This window comes from Canis lupus, chromosome 18, assembly GCF_011100685.1.
Source record: "Canis lupus familiaris isolate Mischka breed German Shepherd chromosome 18, alternate assembly UU_Cfam_GSD_1.0, whole genome shotgun sequence".
In the NCBI taxonomy this organism is placed as follows: Eukaryota; Metazoa; Chordata; class Mammalia; order Carnivora; family Canidae; genus Canis; species Canis lupus.
Genome location: NC_049239.1, coordinates 50,709,641 through 50,729,332, shown reverse-complemented (window position 1 = coordinate 50,729,332; position 19,692 = coordinate 50,709,641). Strand labels below are relative to the sequence as shown.

The 19,692-nt window shown below is 38.5% G+C and overlaps 1 protein-coding gene across 9 annotated transcripts in view; it reads left to right on the top strand.

The window, feature by feature from the left end:
* KDM2A (lysine demethylase 2A) overlaps positions 1–19,692 on the top strand; it is a 151,712-nt gene that overhangs the window by 105,070 nt on the left and 26,950 nt on the right. For all 9 annotated transcript variants that reach the window (XM_038563773.1, XM_038563781.1, XM_038563776.1 and 6 more), the window contains 6 exons: positions 3,490–3,668; positions 9,782–9,888; positions 10,237–10,330; positions 11,937–12,090; positions 12,664–12,779; positions 18,260–18,386. In XM_038563773.1, coding sequence (XP_038419701.1) covers positions 3,490–3,668; positions 9,782–9,888; positions 10,237–10,330; positions 11,937–12,090; positions 12,664–12,779; positions 18,260–18,386 — 777 coding nt within the window. The remainder of the gene's footprint in view (positions 1–3,489; positions 3,669–9,781; positions 9,889–10,236; positions 10,331–11,936; positions 12,091–12,663; positions 12,780–18,259; positions 18,387–19,692) is intronic.

Here is a 19,692-nt window from a genome sequence, read left to right as displayed (position 1 = left end):
ACTTTGGCTAATCCACACTTCTACCTAACGTAAAATGCTACATTTCCAGTGTCAGTTCATGTCCCATAAAGAATAAAACCAATCTATCATGTACACTTTAGGTGATGGGATATATTGGTTGAGAGTATGGAATCAAGCAAAACTGTCTGGTTTCAGATTTCAGCTCTACTAAGTACTAGCTGTATAACCTTGGACAAGTTACTTAAATATGAAGTGCTCAGAATAGTGTCTGACGCATAGTACATGCTTAGTAAATGTTAGCTGTTATTACAATTCATTATTTTATCTAAATGCTCTGGTACATACAGAGTATTAGATGCTCTGGTACCATTGGCAGAATGGAATTGCTTTTGCTTTGATCTGCATTCTTGAAGAAAAGCATTCACTTTTTTAAATTGTGGTAAAATACAAATAGCATAAAATTTACCATTATAATAATTTTAAAGTATACAACTCAGTGCCATTAAGTATGTTCACAATGTGCAGTCATCAGCAGTATCTAGTTCTAGAACTTTTTCATCACCTGAAATGGAAATTCCATATCTATTAAGTAGTCACTCCCCATTACCTGCTACTCACAGTCCTAGCAACCACTGTTGTACTTTCTATGGATTTCCTGTTGTGGACATTTCATATAAATAGAATCATAAAATATGTAGCTTTTTGTGTCTGTTATATATGTATCATGTTAGCATGTAACAGCACTTCATTCCTTTTTAGTGTTGAATAATACTCCATCGTGAGTATACTACATTTTGTTAATCCATTCACTTATTAGTGGACATTTGGCTTTCCATCCTTTATATATATATATTTGTTTATTCATTTATATTTATATTTATATTTATATATATAAAGATTTTGAGAGAGCAAAGGGAGAGAGAGAGAAGCAGGCTCCCCGCTGATCAGAGACACCCCCCCACACACACACAAATACATGGCTCTATCCCAAGGCCTTGAGATCATGACCTGAGCCAAAGGCAGACCCTAACCAACTGAGCCACCCAGACACTCCTGTTTCCATCCTTTAACCATTGTGACTAGAGCTGCTATGAACATTCATGTACAAGTTCTTTTTTGAACATCTGATTTTGACTCTTTAGATGCATATCTAGGAGTGGAAATTGCTGGATCATATGGTCATTTGCTGTTTAACTTACTGAGGAACCACCACCCTATTTTCCATAGTAGCTGCACCGCTTTACATTGTTACCAGCAAAGTCTTGAGGGTTCCAGTTTTCCTTGCCATCACTTACTAATTTCCCCTTCTTTTTTTTTTTTTTTTTTTTTTTTTGACTTACGGCCATCACAGTGGATATAAAATGGTATTTCAAGGCAATTTTGATTTAGCATTCACATTTTTTCCCAAAATATGAAGGGTGGGTGTGGTTTATTATTTTGTATTATCAGCTATATTTATTGTATTCTGCCATGTCTACTTTATTGTGGCCATATTCTTGTCCTCCTGACTATTATCTCTTATCTGTGACTAGACTTTAAACTTCTTAGAGGCAGGGACCAGGTCTTTTTTTTTTCCTTTTTAAAGATTTTATTTATTCATGAGAGGGGCAGAGACACAGGCAGAGGGAAGCAGGCTCCATGCAGGGAGCCCAATGTGGGACTCAATCCCACGCTCCAGGATCAGGCCCTGAGTCGAAGGCAGGTGCTCAACCACTGAGCCACCCAGGTATCCCGGGACCAGGTTATATATACCACTGGTTATAACCATGAAGACCAGTTATATAGTAGGTGTTATTGTTAGTTTCTTACAAATTGAATAGTATTCTTAGTATTTCACCAGCAGGTTTTTATTCTTTCTCCCCGTTTCTTGATCACTATATCCTAACTTTTTAGCTATCCTACCTATGCTTGTAATTTTCTGTTGAGTATTTCTTGTTGAGATTCTGTTTATTCTTCAAGTCCCAACTTAAATGTCTCTTCTTCCTCCTTTTTTCTAAAAAATCTTCTCCAGCCAGTCTAATATATATATATATTTTTTAAGATACTTTCCATTTATTACTACTATTTAATTGACACCTACTTCATCCTGAACATTTTACTTCATTGACTATATCCACATAGCAGCCTACAAGGTGATATTATTCCCAAATTATAGAAGATAATAAGGTTCAGAAAAGTTAAATAACTTTCCCAACTATTATTAGAGCTAATATTTAAATTTAGGGTATCTTTGGCTTTAAAGCTATTGTTATTCCCCCATGCTATTTTATGCATTTTGCCTTGTGTTGTAGTTGTTGCAGCTGGTTGAAAATCTGATATAGATCTTTGTGCCCATCATAGTATCTTTATCATTAAGTAAATATTTGTTGTATTAATGAAAAAGCGGATTTATATTAAAAATGCATGGGACACCTGGGTGGCTCAGTGGTTGAGCGTCTGCCTTGGGCTCCGGGCGTGATCACAGGATCTGGGATCAAGTCCCACATCAGCCTCCTTGCGGGGATCCTGCTTCTCCCTCTGCCTGTGTCTCTGCCTCTCTCTATATATATCTCTCATGAATTAAAAAAAAAAGAAAGAGAAAGAAAAGAAATGCTTAACAGGTTTGGGAAATAACCCTTTTAAACAAAAGAATTGGGGTACCTGGGTGGCTTAGTCAGTTAAGCGTCTGCCTTCAACTCAGGTCATGATCCCCAGGGTCCTAGGATTGAGCCCCACATAGGGCTCCCTGCTCAGCAGGGAGTCTGCTTCTCCCTTTCCCTTTGCCCACCATTCCCCCTGCTTGTGCTTTCTCTCTTACTCTGTCAAATAAATAAATAAATAAAATCTTTAAAAAAAATGTATCACTGTATAGTGGACCCTTTATTCAAATTATGAGGGATAGATCTAGGTCCTGAAAACTGCTTCAAAACAGTGTTGCTTAGGGATCCCTGGGTGGCGCAGCGGTTTAGCGCCTGCCTTTGGCCCAGGGCGCGATCCTGGAGACCCGGGATCAAATCCCACGTCGGGCTCCCGGTGCATGGAGCCTGCTTCTCCCTCTGCCTGTGTCTCTGCCTCTCTCTCTCTCTCTTTCTCTCTGTGTGACTATCATAAATAAATAAAAATTAAAAACAAAAAACAAAAAACAGTGTTGCTCAGTAGAGAAGAGCATTGATTCTAGAGTTGGTCTAGAGTTCCAGGATTTTGTCCTGCAAGTTACATAACACCTGTTTTCTCATCTATGAAATGGAGATTAGTACTTAACATTTAGTGTTGTTGGAATTGAGTGAGATATTGAATAGAAGATTCTTTGCCTGACCATAATGAAATATGCCATAGGAAATTGCTTTTAATATTACCTGTTGTCTTTCCAATTCTCTGTGGTTTGATTTTCTGTTGATTATCCTCTTAAGTGACAACTCTGTCTTTGTTTTTTACTTGAATATCTTAAATAGAGGATAGTTTGTTTCCTTCCACTTGTATTTTATATTCTTAATATATTTAAGGATAGTAGTGGCTCAGTAGAGATGATTGATACGTCTTTCATGGCAGGGAGTCGTCGCATGGTGGATGTCATGGATGTGAATACACAAAAAGGCATTGAAATGACCATGGCTCAGTGGACACGCTATTATGAAACCCCAGAGGAGGAGCGAGAAAAACTCTATAATGTCATCAGCCTCGAGTTCAGCCACACCAGGCTGGAGAACATGGTGCAGAGGCCCTCCACGGTTAGTCTAATTATCTAATTATTTTTTCCACATTATCATTGTCATCCAAAGGGTTGTTTATATATAATGGGGAGAATTTATAACTTTTTATACATACCAAGATGAAATTGATGAAATAGTTTGATAATAACTCATTTTTAGAAAGTTCACCATTTTCTAAAATCACTTAATTTTATATAGAGATGGGCAATTTATTTATGCTTACCAGTAACTTAATTTAAGAACATTGGTCTTTGCATGTAATGGAAAAGTGTCTTGAATTCACTCTTAAAAGAACTGTCAGTATGAAGTTTGACTAATTTTATCTTGTGGGTTTACACTTGCTGAAAAGCTTGAGGGAAAACTAGTTTAGAGACAAGTGATCAATTTTATGAGATGGTTTCTTGAGCAGATTCCACTGGATGACTAGTATCAATAAACTGACAAGCCATCCTAAGAAAAAGTTGTTTTTGATCCTTAGCTCTCCTGAAGATACTGATTTAGCTCATCTCTTTGCAAAGTAGTGGCTGTCTACAGACTGTTGAAACACTTATTTTGCTTTTGAAATATGCCTAGTCATTTAATTCCTGTCTCAGAACTCACTTGAGTTACATATTTCAACTACAACAGCAGAACTTGTAATATTCTAATCATTTCCTTTAAAGTCAAGATCTCAGGGACGCCTGGGTGGCTCAGCAGTTGGGCGCCTTCCTTTGGCTTGGGCCGTGGTCCTGGGATCCGAGATCGAGTCCTGCATTGGGCTCCCTGCAAGGAGCCTGCTTTTCCCTCTGCCTGTATGTCTCTGCCTCTCTCCTCTCAGCCTGTGTCTCTCATGAATAAATAAATAAATCTTAAAAAAAAAAAGTCAAGATCTCAGTGTTTTATTCTATCTTCATTTAAATTATCCTAATTATACCTTTTTACTTTCAAAGTTAAAATATGATTGCTTTTATTTTGTTATTTTATATATACACCTACATTTAGCTTACTGGTAAGTTGCATTGTTATCATCACTAAGAATTGTTATGTACAGACCAGCAAGAAAATGTTCTCAGTATTTCACTATTATCTGAAGAGACAGTATAATTTTTTGTCACTACTTATTACTGAAGATGCTACAATTAAATACAGAATTTCTCAGGGTGCTTGAATGGCTCAGTCACTTAAGTGTCCTCCTACTCTTGATCTCAGCTCAGGTCTTGACCTCGGGGTTATGAGTTCAAGCCCTGTGTTGAGTCTGCATTGGGCTCTACACCTGGTCCCATATTTTTAAAAAATAATAAAATAAATAAAAAATATGGGGCACCTGGGTGGCTCTATTGGTTAAGTATCTGAGTCTTGATTTCATCTTGGGTCATGATCTCAGGGTCATAAGATCAAGCCCAAGTGTTGGGTCCCACACTGAGCAGAGCCTGCTTAAGATTCTGTCTCTCCCTCTGCCCCTCCCTGCTTGCGCTCTCATTCTCTCAAAAATAATTAATTAAATGAAAAAAAATACAGAATTTCTCATTAAGAAAGCTTTAACTCCCTAGAATGATAAAAATTCTTTTTATATTATCATTTGTTTGGTCATGTGGAAATACAGGAAGATAGGTGGTTAGAATTTAGTCTTGTCAGAAACACAGGAAGATAGGTGGTTAGAATTTAGTCTTGTCAGGGGCACCTCGGTGATACAGTTGGTGAAGCATCCACCTCTTGGTTTTGGCTCAGGTTGGGATATCAGGGTCATGAGATCCAGCCAAGGGGCTCATGCACAGAGTCTACTTAAAAGATTCTCTCTCCCTCTCCCCTCAACACTCTCTCTCTCAAATAAATCAGTCAGTCTTTTTTTAAAAAAAGAATTTAGTCTTGTCATTAGTCAAATACGATTCACTTAATAAATAAATAATAAAGGGCACCTGACTGGCTCAGTAGATAGAGCATGCAACTCTTGATCTCAGGGTCTTGAGTTCAAGGCCCACATTGAGCATAGAGCTTACTTTAAAAATTGTGTTTTTACTGTTGTTTTTTCTTTTTAATGTACAGTTCAGTGGTTTAAAAGAAAGAATAAGGGATGCCTGGGTGGCTCAGCGGTTTGAGCATCTGCCCTCGGCTCAGGGCATGATCCTGGGATCAAGTCCCGCATCAGGCTCCCTGCAAGGAGCCTGCTTCTCCCTCTGCTTGTGTCTCGGCCTCTCTCTCTGTGTCTCTCATGAATTGATAAATAAAATCTTTAAAAAAAAAAAAAAAAGGATAAGAGATGTAAGAATCACGGAAACATTATTTATAATATTTATAGATTAACATTGTTAATATTTTTAGAATTTCAATTTAAAAATAAAATGATTATAGCTACAAAAGTAAAACTTACAGGGCACCTGGGTGGCTCAGTTGGTAAAGTTTTCAACTCTTGGTTTCAGCTTGATGGTGATCTTGGGTTATAGGATGGGGCCCCCCATGGGGCTCTCTGCTTGGCAAGGGAGTTGGCAAGTCCCTGTCCCTCTGCTCCTTCCCATACTTGCATGGGTGCACTCTTGCTCTGTCTGTCCCTCTAAGGTTTATAAATAAAATCTTTTAAAAAGTAAAACTTATTCATACTTTTCCATTCTTAAAATTTAGAAATGTGTCGTTCACACATGAAGCCTTATTTGTAACATCTTAATTTATTCATTTTGTTCTTTTAATGATAAAAAATGCTGCATCATTCTATAACAGAAAAATAATGGACCATTAAATGGAGGAGTAGAACTATGGAAGGGCTCAGAAAATAGAACATTTTCTAGATGGGGCACCTAGGTGGCTCAGTCAGTTAAGCATCTGCCTTCAGCTCAGGTCATGATCCCAGAGTCCTGGGCTCCCTGCTCAATGGGGGAGTCTGCTTCTCCCTTTCCCTCTGCTTGCTGCTCCACCTGCTTGTGTGCGCATGCTCTCTTTCTATCAAATAAAATCTTAAAGAAAAGAAAAAATTTTCTAGTGGGCAGAGAACAATGAACCAGTATTTTTTTAGGGACCTAAAACATGGCTGGAAAGATTGAGCTATTACCAAGGTCACCTGAAAGCAGGAAAACTTTTAATGACCTTGCTATGTAAGCAGCAGTATGCTTATTCTGCTGAGGCATTATTTATTTATTTACTGGAGTATTTTTCCCTGAAGTGTATCCCTCTTTTCCAATATATCTCAATAATGCTTTTTCGAAAACCAACTTTATTGAGGTACAATTGACATACAATAAAGTATACCCATTTTAAGTGTACGTTTCAATGAGTTTGAACAAATACACTTATTCATGTAACAATCTTTCACATAAACTACATAATCTTTTGTTCTCTATGACATTCACACCTTCGGAATTAGCTTATTATTTGTTCAAGTGCCTGCCACATGCTGAACACTATGCTAGGTGCTAGATGACCTATGGAAAATAAAGTCCTTCTCATTCTCAAAGTGCTTAGAGTCTCACAGGGAAGAAAGACCAGAGGATAGACATTTCTGCAAACTACAATAATGGTGAGTGCCTTAAATGTGAATAGAGTACTGTGGGAGCAATAGGAAGGACCCCTCTAACATAACTGGAGAATTAAGGAGGGGAAGCTCTTTGGAGGAAGTGATAGCTAAGCTTGACATAAAGGAAACAAGGAGGCAAAGGGAAAGAAAACCAGAATTCCAGGCAGGAGTAGTCTGTGTAAAAAGTAGGAGCAAGGAAAGGAAAGTGGGCAACCTTTAAGTGCCTTTTATAGGTTATTAGCATAAAGAGGGATTCTGTGGTGAGGAGAGATTATTTTCTGCTGTCATTCTTTCAGTACCTGAGAGATAGTTGGAAAACAACATAAACAATGTGCAAATTTGCTTGGTAATGGGAAAGTTAATTCATGGAAGGCATGGGTGGTTTTTTGTTCAGCATATGAATAGATTAGGTCCTAGGTATTGGACTTCTTACCATTTTGGCCCTAGTATTGATGCAGAACAGGTAGAAACTGGTGATTACCTCTACTGGAGACTTGCTCTCTCATGGATCAGGCCATTTAGCAAAAGGCCTATCCAGAGCTTAAAGATTAACCTAAGGAGAAAAATATGAATACCTTAACAATATTCTCTTGGTAGTCAGATGATACCTAATAATACCAATTAAAAAGAGGTGCCAGGGATCCCTGGGTGGCGCAGCGGTTTGGCTTCCTTTGGCCCGGGGCGCGATCCTAGAGGCCTGGGATCGAATCCCACGTCGGGCTCCCTGCATGGAGCCTGCTTCTCCCTCTGCCTGTGTCTCTGCCTCTCTGTCTCTCTCTGTGTGACTATCATGAATAAATAAATAAAATCTTTAAAAAAAAAAAAAAAAAAAGAGGTGCCAAGGGGTACCTGGGTGGCTCAGTGGTTGAGCATTTATCTTTGGCTCAGGTTGTGATCCCAGGGTCCTACAGCCTGCTTCTCCCTCTGCCTAGGTCTCTGCCTCTCTCTCTGTCTCTCATGAACAAATAAAAATCTTAAGGGAAAAAAAAAAAAATCCATGTGTTCCTAACCCTTCCTTTCCCCATCCAGACATAAGAGCTTATAGTGTCTTGAACAAGTAAGATACTCATTATTTTGTTAAAGGCTTTCCAAAAGAGAATACCAGGAGATGGGAGATGCTGACCACTATGTGAAGAAAACAGAAAGTAGACTTTGTGGGAAAGAAAGGAAGGTGGAGTTCATTGAGTGTTCTAGGCCCAGTGGATGCTTGGTTAAAACTGTTGGCTTTCTGAACAGAAATCCTTTAAAGTAGAGCCGCAAGTTAAGCTTCATAATTGCTCTTGACAATGACTTGCATGTCATTGGTGATCCCTTCATCATACAGTTTACATCTGAGTGTTCCCTAGCCACCTGCCTTGTAACATTATACACAGCTTGTATGTATTTATCTAGGTCTATATAGGAAATAAATAATCAAATACAGATTTTGTTTTAAAACTTACCAAATACATGTGTTTATAGCCTTAAGTTAGGTATTTGTAATGTCAGTACTGTACTGGAAACATGGTTTGGCTCACATTTTTATCTCCCTGAGACTTTCTTGGAGGTCAGTGGTTGGATGGTACACACATTTGAAGGTACAGGACATGCTACAATTCATTATAAAGTGCAGATAAGTTCATACTGCTGTAACTTTCTTTGAGCACATATTATTTAAAATAGATTCCTAGGGACGCTTGGGTGGCTCAGCGGTTGAGCGCCTGCCTTCGGCCCAGGGTGTAATCCTGGAGACCTGGGATCAAATCCCACATCGGGCTCCCTGTGGGGAGCCTGCTTCTCTGTCTGCCTGTGTCTCTGCCTCTGTCTCTTTCTCATGAATAAATAAATAAAGTCTTTAAAAAAATAAAATAGATTACTAAATTCTAGTAATATTAAGAAGTTTTAACATCTATTTACATGTAGTCCTCACAATATCATTTTGAGTTAATCATCCTTCTTTTACAAATGAGATCCAGAGACTTGCATGTGAGAGAACATGACAGGCCTGGAACTTCTGATTCCTAACCTAGTAGATTCTATAGCACATTGTTGTGCAAGTCTACAAATCTCCATTGGATTTCTTTCCTTTTTCTTGTTCTTTTTTTTTTTCTTTTAAGTTTAGTTTTAAGTTTTTATTTAAGTATCTTAGCTGCTCTAACAGAGTTACATCTTTTGGTAAGTTTATTGGTACTTTCCAGACTAAGCCTTTTATTGAATCAGAAAAGGACAGCTGATTATACCAGTATTGACACAGAAGAGATACCACTGTGTTTTTAATGGCATCATTTTGATTAGTGCTACCTTTATGATCATATTCATAGAACCATTAGTCTTTTTTTTTCACCGAATAATTATGTTTGCCTACTGACCCTTTGATTCACCAGCAGATTGTCTATAATTAAATTATAGTTTGTCAGGGGCTCCTGGGTGGCTCGGTCGGTTAAGCATTGGGCTCTTGATCTCAGCTCAGGTTTTGATCTCAGGGTCATGAGTTCAGGCCTTGTATTGAGCTCCATGCTGGATGTGGAGCCTACTTTAAAAAGTAAATTAAATAAAGAAGTCATAGTCTTTCAGTGTGTATTTTGAGAAATTCTATTTTTCTTGACTTTAAAGTTCTCTTTAATCTCCATCCTTCCATTGAATCCTAAATGTTTCTTCTTTCTTTTTCAAGGTGGATTTCATTGACTGGGTAGACAACATGTGGCCAAGGCACTTGAAGGAAAGTCAGACTGAATCAACAAATGCCATCTTGGAGATGCAGTACCCCAAAGTACAAAAGTAAGTGGCTTTCCCTGCATATCCTCAGGTGCATTGGGAAACCCAAGTGATAGCAAAGACTGGTTCCTGCCTTCGGAGCCTTGCTCTGTGTCCTGAATGATCAAAAAGATGAATTAATTCTTTAAACAGTAGGCTTTACAGTTCCCAAGGGAAGAGTGTGTATAACAATGTCATAACCATGATTACATAGTTTAAAGAAAATGTATTCTCTGGTACATTGAAATTGTGTTCCTTGCACTTGGAATTGATTAGGTAGAAAATGGGTGCAAAGGGGGAGAATGTGGCATTGTGGTAAAGCAGGTTCTCTTTTTTTCATCAGTGCACTAATACTGCTTTTTTTGGGGTCAGGTACTGTCTAATGAGTGTTCGAGGCTGCTATACTGACTTCCATGTGGACTTCGGTGGTACCTCTGTTTGGTATCATATCCATCAAGGGGGAAAGGTACGGTCATAGTTATGATGGGGGTTGGAATCTGAAGCTGGTTTTATGATTCTGCTTCAGTTCATGCATGTTTAATGTACCCTGGAAATTAATCTATTAGGGAATTGTCCTCTATTCTAGAGAGAATTGTAGATTAAGTTGACCTTCTTGGCTAGACTTCAGTAGGAATTGATACTCTTCTAGTCTGTCATTACACCAATATTGGCACAATACTTAGTAAACCTCAACAGTTCTCTATTTTTAGATTCCCAGGGCAGAATTCTGCACATGAAGCAAGGAAGTGGTTTTAGGAAGACAAGTTAATTTCTTTACATGGAAATGTAATAATGTAATAGAAAGCAGTACAAATTTTGTATGGATTCACAATGATACCAACAAATTATGAAGGCATTGATCTGAACTGTGGCCAAAGGAAGCCTTTAATTCCTTTCCAAGGAAGGATATGAATAGATTTTGAAAGATTATTCTTATTCATAAAGAATTATGTTCAAACAAGCTTGTCAGATTGTTTCTAAATGCTATGTGAGAATAGAATCTAGGATTAATGTCAGAGGTTCATACTATTATACTCTTATTGTTATCCTTTTTCCCCTTTGCTAGAAGTGGATACATTTGTGAAAGAAAAAGTAGAACTGGATTGAAAACATAATGCTTTTAAATGTGAGGTCCTGGGGATCCCTGGGTGGCTCAGCAGTTTAGCAAACATGTGCCTTTGGCCCAGGGTGTGATCCTGGAGTTCCAGGATCGAGTCCTGCGTTGGGCTCCAGGCATGGAGCCTGCTTCTCCCTCTGCCTGTGTCTCTGCCCCGCCCCTCTCTGTGTCTATCATGAATAAATAAAACCTTCAAATAAATAAACAAATAAATAAATAAAAATAAATAAAATGTGAGGTCCTAATTTAGAACAACTATACCTCCTCCAGATCCAAAAGTATTTTGTATATTTTGGATCCATTTCAGTGATTTCTTAAGTTTTTTCCTTTTGGGATGCCTGGGTGGCTCAGCAATTGAGCATCTGCCTTTGGTTCAGGGCATGATCCCAGAGTTCCGGGATTGAGTCCCACATCGGGCTCCCTGCATGGAGCCTGCTTCTCCCTCTGCCTGTGTCTCTGCCTTCTCTGTGTGTCTCTCATGAATAAATAGATTTAAAAAAAAAAAAAAAAAAGAATAAATAGATAAAATCTTTAAAAAAAAAAAAAAGTTTTGTCCTTTTGGTCTTGGTTGCTATCCTGGAACAAAGCAACCTAGGCCTATCTCTTGAAGATATTGAACCTAACTGTATTTCTTAGGACTATAGAGGCAGACAACTAGGGGCAAGTAAGGGATTTCCTAGGTAGCAAACTGAATGCCCCTCTTCTCTCTCAGTCCTGGGTGTGTTCTAGACTCCATAATCAAACCCCAGGAAAGCTCTAATGCCATTTCCACAAGTGAAGGACAAAAAAGATCTACTTCATTAGGGCCTTTAGAATTTCCCAAAAGTTCAGGTTCTATATGCTAGGAGAATTGCTTTCTGCTCTTCTATCTGTTGGCCTTAATGTTGTACCTGTTGAGGGAGACGACTGGGTCATGTCAATGGCTGTTAACAGACTGAAGTTTTTTAACTCACAGGTCTTCTGGCTCATCCCCCCTACAGCCCACAACCTGGAGCTGTACGAGAATTGGCTGCTGTCAGGGAAACAGGGAGACATCTTTCTGGGTGACCGGGTGTCAGATTGCCAGCGCATTGAGCTCAAGCAGGGCTATACCTTCGTCATTCCTTCAGGTAAGCAAGGTGGGAAAAATGGGTTGTTTAGCCACTATTCTGATTGTTCCCCATTCTCTTAAGGGATGGCTACAAGTGCTAGAGTGCAGAAATTAGTGATATTTTTTATCGGGTCACTAGTTACAAAATAAGTAGTTGGGAGCACAGATTTTGGAGTCACAGACATGTATTAGAATTCTGACTATTAGTTTACCTGCTGATACCATGTTGGTCAAATACTTAAATCTCTGTCACATTTTGTTTTGAGGGGTAAATGGAAATACATGTAAACTCTCTTGTACTGTGTCTTCACAGTAGGTGCTCTCATAAATAGAAGCAACATTTGTTAAGCTTGCTGTATGCCAAACACTTTACGTGCATTTTCTGATTTAATGCTAACAACCATATAAAGTTTAATTTTTATAGAGAACATTAGTTTTATAGAGGATATTGAGGCTGCAAGAGATTTAATAACTTGACCAACCACTAAATGGCAGAATCAGAGTAAAATGTGTGATCTAGGAGTCTAGTTTTCTGAGAGACCCGTATTATAACATGTGCTTAAGCCACTGCCCTCCACTCCCTTTCTTCTAGGCTGGATTCATGCTGTGTATACTCCTACAGACACATTAGTCTTTGGAGGCAATTTTTTGCATAGTTTCAATATCCCCATGCAATTAAAAATATACAACATTGAAGATCGGACACGGGTAAGTAATTCTGTGTAGCAACTGGATGTGAAAAAGATTGTGTCCATTTAAGACAGATGTTATAAGAGATTCATTGGTAGTTATCTCAAAACTTCGATTTTTCTGTGAGTTAAAATGCAGTGTTGACATTTCAGGGGCGCTGAGAAGAAGGCTTTAATGAGGTCTATGTTGCTTGGTTTGGGGGACTCTGATTCTTTGAGGTTCTTGGTATCTTGGATTTTTATAGGGCCAAGTGAACATTGGGGAATCTCTTGAGCCATGTTTTTATTTTTTATATGCTCTTAGAATAATTAGATATAATGGGATTTATCAATTTAGGTTTCACGACTTTGAATTCATGTATCTTTCTTTACTCCAATTACTGTCCAGCACCCAAACTGTTGTACTTGAATAAATCAATGTGATACTGCTTTTCCCAGCTGGGGTTCCTTGAGAGAGTGAAGTCCTTTAGAAAATGATTTGTGCATCTTACTCTCTTAGTTTTCTGTGGGAGGGTACATAGCCGATACCATTCTAGATATATATGAAAAAAGTTAATTCCTTACAATGCAGTGGATGCCCTGGCAAGAGTTGGCAAACTTTTTCCATAAAGAATCAGATAGTGAATGTTTTTGGTTTTGTGGGCCATACAATATCTGCTGCAAGTACTTCACTGCCTTGTAGAATGAAATACTTAAATAAATGAACATGGCTCAAATGAAACAATTTTATTTATGGACAGGGAAATTGAATTTCATATAGGTTTCCCATATCACAAAATGCTCTAATTTTAGTTTAGTGGGTGTTTGTTTGTTTGTTTGTTTGGGGTTTTTTAGTCATTTAAGAATGTGAAAACACTGTTACCTCACAGGCCTTACAAAAATAGATCAGATCCACTAGCTGCTGTTTGCTGGTCAACCCATGTCATAAGGAAACAGGACTTAATTCTTTAGCAGAACCCAAGCTGGTAAGGGCTGAATTACAGATGATTAAGGTATAGGGATGCCTGGGTGGCTCAGCAGTTGAGCGTCTGCCTTTGGATCAGGGTGTGATCCTGGAGACCTGGGATCAAGTCGCACATCGGGCTCCCTGAATGGAGCCTGCTTCTCCCTCTGCCTGTGTCTCTGCCTCTCTCTCTCGGTGTCTCTCATGAATAAATAAATAAAATCTTAAAATAAATGAATGGTATAGATAGATGGTATTGACCTTAAACAGCAATTAGAGTATAGAGTCTTTAGAGGGCAGTGCTGTTCCCAATTTGCTCTCAAGTAGTTCAGCAGAATAATAATGAGTATATATGAATATATGAATAGAGATTAGCAAATGTGGGGAAGTGTTAATAGCTGGTGAATCTCGAATAATGCTTTAGGCACTGTTCATGATACTGTTCTTAAAACTTTTTGATGAATTTGAAATTTTTCAAAGTTAAATTTAAAAAATTGCAAGTAGTGAAGAATTTACAATTTTTAGAAAGAATGATCATTGACTTACTTACTGTGAACATGGTCACTTAGCCATTTTAGTGCCTGTTTTGAAACCTGTATTTTGGTTAGGAGCTACCTATTATCTTACACACAGGAGTACTATTGTTGGAGTTATAGGGATTACCCTATTCGAAATAAGAAGATGCAGTTCTGGGACCCCTGGGTGACTTAGTCATTTAAGGAGCCAACTCTTCATTTTGGCTCAGGTCAGGATCTCAGGGTCCTGGAATCCAGCTCCATGCTCAGTGGGGGGTCTGCTTCCGGATTCTGTCTCCCCCTATGTCCCTTCCCCTGCTCATGCACTTTCTTTCTCAGATATATAAATAAGTCTTTTTAAAAAATGGGGCTCCTAAAAAAAATGGGGCTCCTGGGCAACCCGGGTGGCTCAGCGGTTTGGTGCCACCTTTCAGCCCAGGGCCTGATCCTGGAGACCCTGGATCGAGTTCCATGTTGGGCTCCCCGCATGGAGCCTGCTTCTCCCTCTGCCTGTGTCTCTGCTTCTCTCTTTCTGTCTCTCTAATGAATAAATAAATGTTTTTTTAAATGGGGCTCCTGTGCTCAAATATATAAATAAATCTTTAAAAAAATGGGGTGCCTGAGTGGTTCATTCAGTGAAGTGTCTGCCTTCAACTTAGGTCATGATCCCAGGGGCCTGGGATCAAGCCCTGCATCAAGCTCCCCTCCCTGCTGAGCAGCTAGCCATTTGTCCTTCTCTCTCTGTCCCTCCTGCTCCTGAGCGCTCAATCTCAAATAAATAAATAAAATCTTTTTAAAAAGATGATGGGGCAGCCCGGGTGGCTCAGCAGTTTAGCACCACCTTCAGCCCAGGGCGTGATCCTAGAGACCCGGGATCAAGTCCCACGTCAGGTTCCCTGCATTGAGCCTGCTTCTCCCTCTGCCTGTGTCTCTGCCTCCTTCTCTCTCTCTCTCTCTCTCTCTCTCTCTCGAATAAATAAATAAAATCTTAAAAAAAAAAAAAAGCTGATGCAGTGTTTTTAAAATAAATTTTATAGGGGCATCTGGGTGGCTCAGTTGGTTGAGTGTCTTCAGCTCAGCTCAGGTCATGGTCTTGGTGTTCTGGGATCAAGCCCCTGCAGCGAATCTGCTTCTCCTTCTCCCTCTGCCGCCCCCCTCCGCGCACCCCCCTCTCATGTTTCCTCTCGCACACATGCTCTCTCAAATACATAAAATCTTTTTTTAAGAAGTGTATTTCTGTTTGTTTGTTGAGTAATGAAACTATAAGAAAGTAATAAGTTTGAAATTGTAATAATGATAATAGGTAAAATGTTTCAAAAGAGAGAAATTACATAATTTCATAATAAAGTACTCTTACTTAACTCCATGGTTCTCAGAGATGATACTACCTATTTACTTAATCTGAAAATGAGGTTTTAGAAAGTATTCCCCTTTTTTGGCTAAAAACTATATTATGCCCATGAGTTACTGATGTAATTGCTGAGTTGCTCACTGAGGAAGAAAGGGAAAATGTATATTCATTGACATAGGTGAAATGAGTTACTGTGCATGAAGTTTCTTGCAGACTGTTAAACTTCTAATAACTGATCTTGATTAATATTCCTAGACTTTGTGTATCAAGAAATGTCAAATTTCAGTCTAACCACCATATTATTCCATTTTCTCTATAGCTTAATTCTTTCATTCTAAATAAGGAACTCCTCTGTGTTTCTATAAAAATTTCACTGAGTCACCTGCATAATGTACACAGTGTTTTTTTTAAATTATTATTATTATTGCTTTTTACACCAACCTTTTATGTGCCAATAGCAATCTGGCATCCATTTAATATGTTAATTTACAAAAATAAAGTGTGTTGTGAATTTAAGACAATATTTTTGGTTTCTTTTGCCATGCCAGTGTGGAAATACCATACTATTTAAACTGGAGTGTTGGTGATTATTCTACTAATAGCACTTAAAAGCTTAATAATTCATAAGGAGGATTAAAAAAAATCCCCTCCCCCCAAAAATTCTAACCCAGTCTTGGAATTTATATACTCTGTAGTGTTTGGCAACATAGATAAAATATAATAAGGTAGGTTGGGTGTGTGATCTCTTGGCTGTTGTTAATGCATTCCGATGAGTTCCAAGTAAAAAAAGGTTTAGTGCCCTATTTTTTTTTTTTTTAACTGTCAGTATTTTACTTAGCTCTCAACAGAATCCTAGAGGGCTTCAGAATTTTGGGTTGTCCTGAACTTTTAATAAAAACCCTTCCAGAAAAGTGTTAATATGTGTAAAAGATGAACAGAGAGACCTGTGTATTATAATTTGGGGGTACCTAATATCTATTAATTATGTGGTTCCTGGGCAGCTCAGGTGGCTCAGCGGTTTGGCACCACCTTTGGTCCAGGATGTGATCCTGGAGACCCTGGATCGAGTCCCATGTCCGGCTCCCTGCATGGAGCCTGCTTCTCCTTCTGCCTGTGTGTCTCTGCCTCTCTCTCTGTGTCTCTCATGAATAAATAAGTAAAATCTTTAAAAAAAAAATAAATTATGTGGTTCCCCCACACACACACCTTACCAAAGTAAATTAACTTGACCTTCTTAAAAATAAACTTTTATTTATATATTTTTAAGTAGCTTCTAGGCCTGATGTGGGGCTTGAACTCAAGACCCTGAGATCAAGTTACATGCTCTACTACTAAGCCACCCAGGTGCCCCTAATTTGACTTTAAAATAAAGGAGGAAAAATGTCTTTTAGTTGTTAAAACTGTAGCCACTTAAGATAGTTTCAGAGCCTAGTTCCTCTAAATTGGAAACCTAGTGAAAAGTACATGCTTCTCTTGCCTTGTAATAAGGAAAGTAATCTCCTCATTCCAGGCATGCTCTGTGACCTGGTGAAGGGTTTTGAAAAGGGTCTTGCATCCAGATCTCCATGATTTAGGAATACTACCTGATCTGGAGCTTTGAAAAGAAGATGAGAATGTTCTCAGTTGCATGTTCAAAACAATCTTAAACGTATTGTTGGGTTCTCCTTTTGAAAGTTGTCCTCTCTAAAAGAAGTTGGCAAAAAATATATAGGGTAGTCCCCATTGTTAGTCTTCCTCACTGATTAATCAATGCTGATTTGCCTTTGTTTCAACTATGCTTGATCTGAAGGGCAGTTCTTTTTATTATTATTCAGCTGGAATGATTTCATGCTGCTTCTGGAGAGAATGAAAGGAACTAAAGGCAGTGGCTGATTAGGCCTTGTGGAGCAGCAATCTAATTTGTGGACCTGCCATTGGGGCAGACTGCAAAATACTGTACAGATCAGCTGAGAGCTGATGGTGGGAAAATATGCAGTCTTGTATGTCCTAAACTAGACATAGCTTGAGAATGAGTCTCTAATCATACTTTTCTATAGGTAAGAACATAATTAAAGCATATAACTTCATCTCATAACCTGTTATCCATTAGATCCATTAGATCTTTGTCCCATGGCCTTCTGGGTTAAAACTTGTAGTAAAGGCATGACTGCTTGGCAGGCCTTTGTATCCTAAGAACCCTGAAACGGTTTTCTCAACTAAGTATATTGTGTCTTAGGGACGCCTGGGTGGCTCAGCGGTTGAGCGTCTGCCTTGGCTCAGGGCCTGATCCCAGATCCAGGATGGAGTCCCATATCAGGCTCCTTGCATGGAGTCTGCTTCTCCCTCTGCCTGTGTCTCTGCCTCTCTTTCTGTGTCTCTCATGAATAAATAAATAAAATCTTAAAAAAAAGAAAAAAAGGTATATTGTGTCTTACTCTAACACTTTACTCTGTCCCAGAACTTACTTTTTGATACTTTCCCAAGACACCTTTTTGGTGGTTCTTAAATACCTTTTAATTTTAGTGATTGTTTCCCAAGACCAGCAATTTTTAGGTTGACAGATCCAGTTAGGTTCTTGTTCCAAATGCCACCCTACCTGTTGACTAGAGTATCTTCCCTAGGTTTATTTTTGCAGTGATTCAATTTGTCTTACTCTTTTATCTTGTAAATTGTTATCAGCTTGTTTTTCTCATTATTTTGTTCCCACATAGGTTCCAAATAAGTTCCGTTATCCATTTTACTATGAGATGTGTTGGTACGTGTTGGAGCGCTATGTGTACTGCATAACAAACCGCTCCCACCTAACTAAGGAATTTCAAAAAGAGTCCCTCAGTATGGGTAAGTGTTCTGCATAAACATGAATTTACCTGCTTGGAACTACCAAATTCATTCATTGGAGTTCAATGCTGTTTACAATTGATCTCCTACCCAGACATGAATTACTAGGCAAAATGAAATATCTGGATCTCTCCTTTGTCTGAATTGTTAATATTTAGCTCTGTAAGAAAGATAATCATTTGTCTACTATGTGTTATTGTTTAAAGAATGGCAAAAAAAAAAAGAATGGCCTTTGGCACAATAAACACTAAGAACATGTCCTCATGCTAACTTTTACTATATTCCAGGCACTTTACTAAGCATTTACATACATTAAATTCTGATTATTACCTGTGAGGTAGGTACTGTAATCTTCATTTTACAAATGGTGACATTAAGTTTCAAGGAGATTAAAAAACTTGTTCATGATCTTATAGTTAATAAGTGAGAAAGCTATAGTTTGAATCAAGTTGGTAAGACTCTAAAGTCTATATCCTTAACCTGTATGCTTTAATGTTTCCCCAATTTATATCAAGAGAAGTATTTTATCGGATGGCAAGATACTTTCAGTTATACATTTTTAGGCTGTTACATGCCCTAAGGTGCAGAGGAGCCAAGACTGAAATATCCTGTGGTCACATCTTCCATGGAATCTTCAGTCTAAGCCAGATATTTTTTTGCTTCAGCATTTTCCTTTGAAGATAGTTTATATTCTTGTTTGAAAATAAAAAATGACCACCCAGTACATGAAAGCAGGATACAGAATTGTATATGCAGCATAATCCCAGTGCAATCGTAATCACGCACATATGCTTAGAAAAAGATGGAGGGGCACCTGCGTGGCTCAGTCAGTTAAGTGCCTTCAGATCAGGTCATGATCTCGGTCCTGGGATGGAGCCCTGCATCAGGCTCCCTGTTCAGTGGGAAGCCTGCTTTTGTCTCTCCCTCTGCCTGCTGCTCCCCCTGCTTGTGCATGCTCGCTCTTGCTCTCTCTCTCTCTTTCTCTCCCTGTCAAATAAATAAATAAATTTTTTAAAAAGAGAGAAAGAAAAAGATGGAAAGAAAATAGATCAGCTGTTGACTTTTTATCCAAGGATGGAGGGATAAGGGGTGACTTATTTACTTCTTTGCACCATCCTATATTTTCAAAATTAATAGTAAATATAGATTATCTTTTTTCCCATTTGGATTGGTTAACTTTTGTAGTTTTCTTTTTTTTAAGTTTTTATTCAATTTCCAGTTCATTCAAATTCCAGTTAGTGCAGTGTAATATTAGTTTCAATGGGCAGTATAATGATTCGTCTCTTCATACAGCACCTGGTGCTCA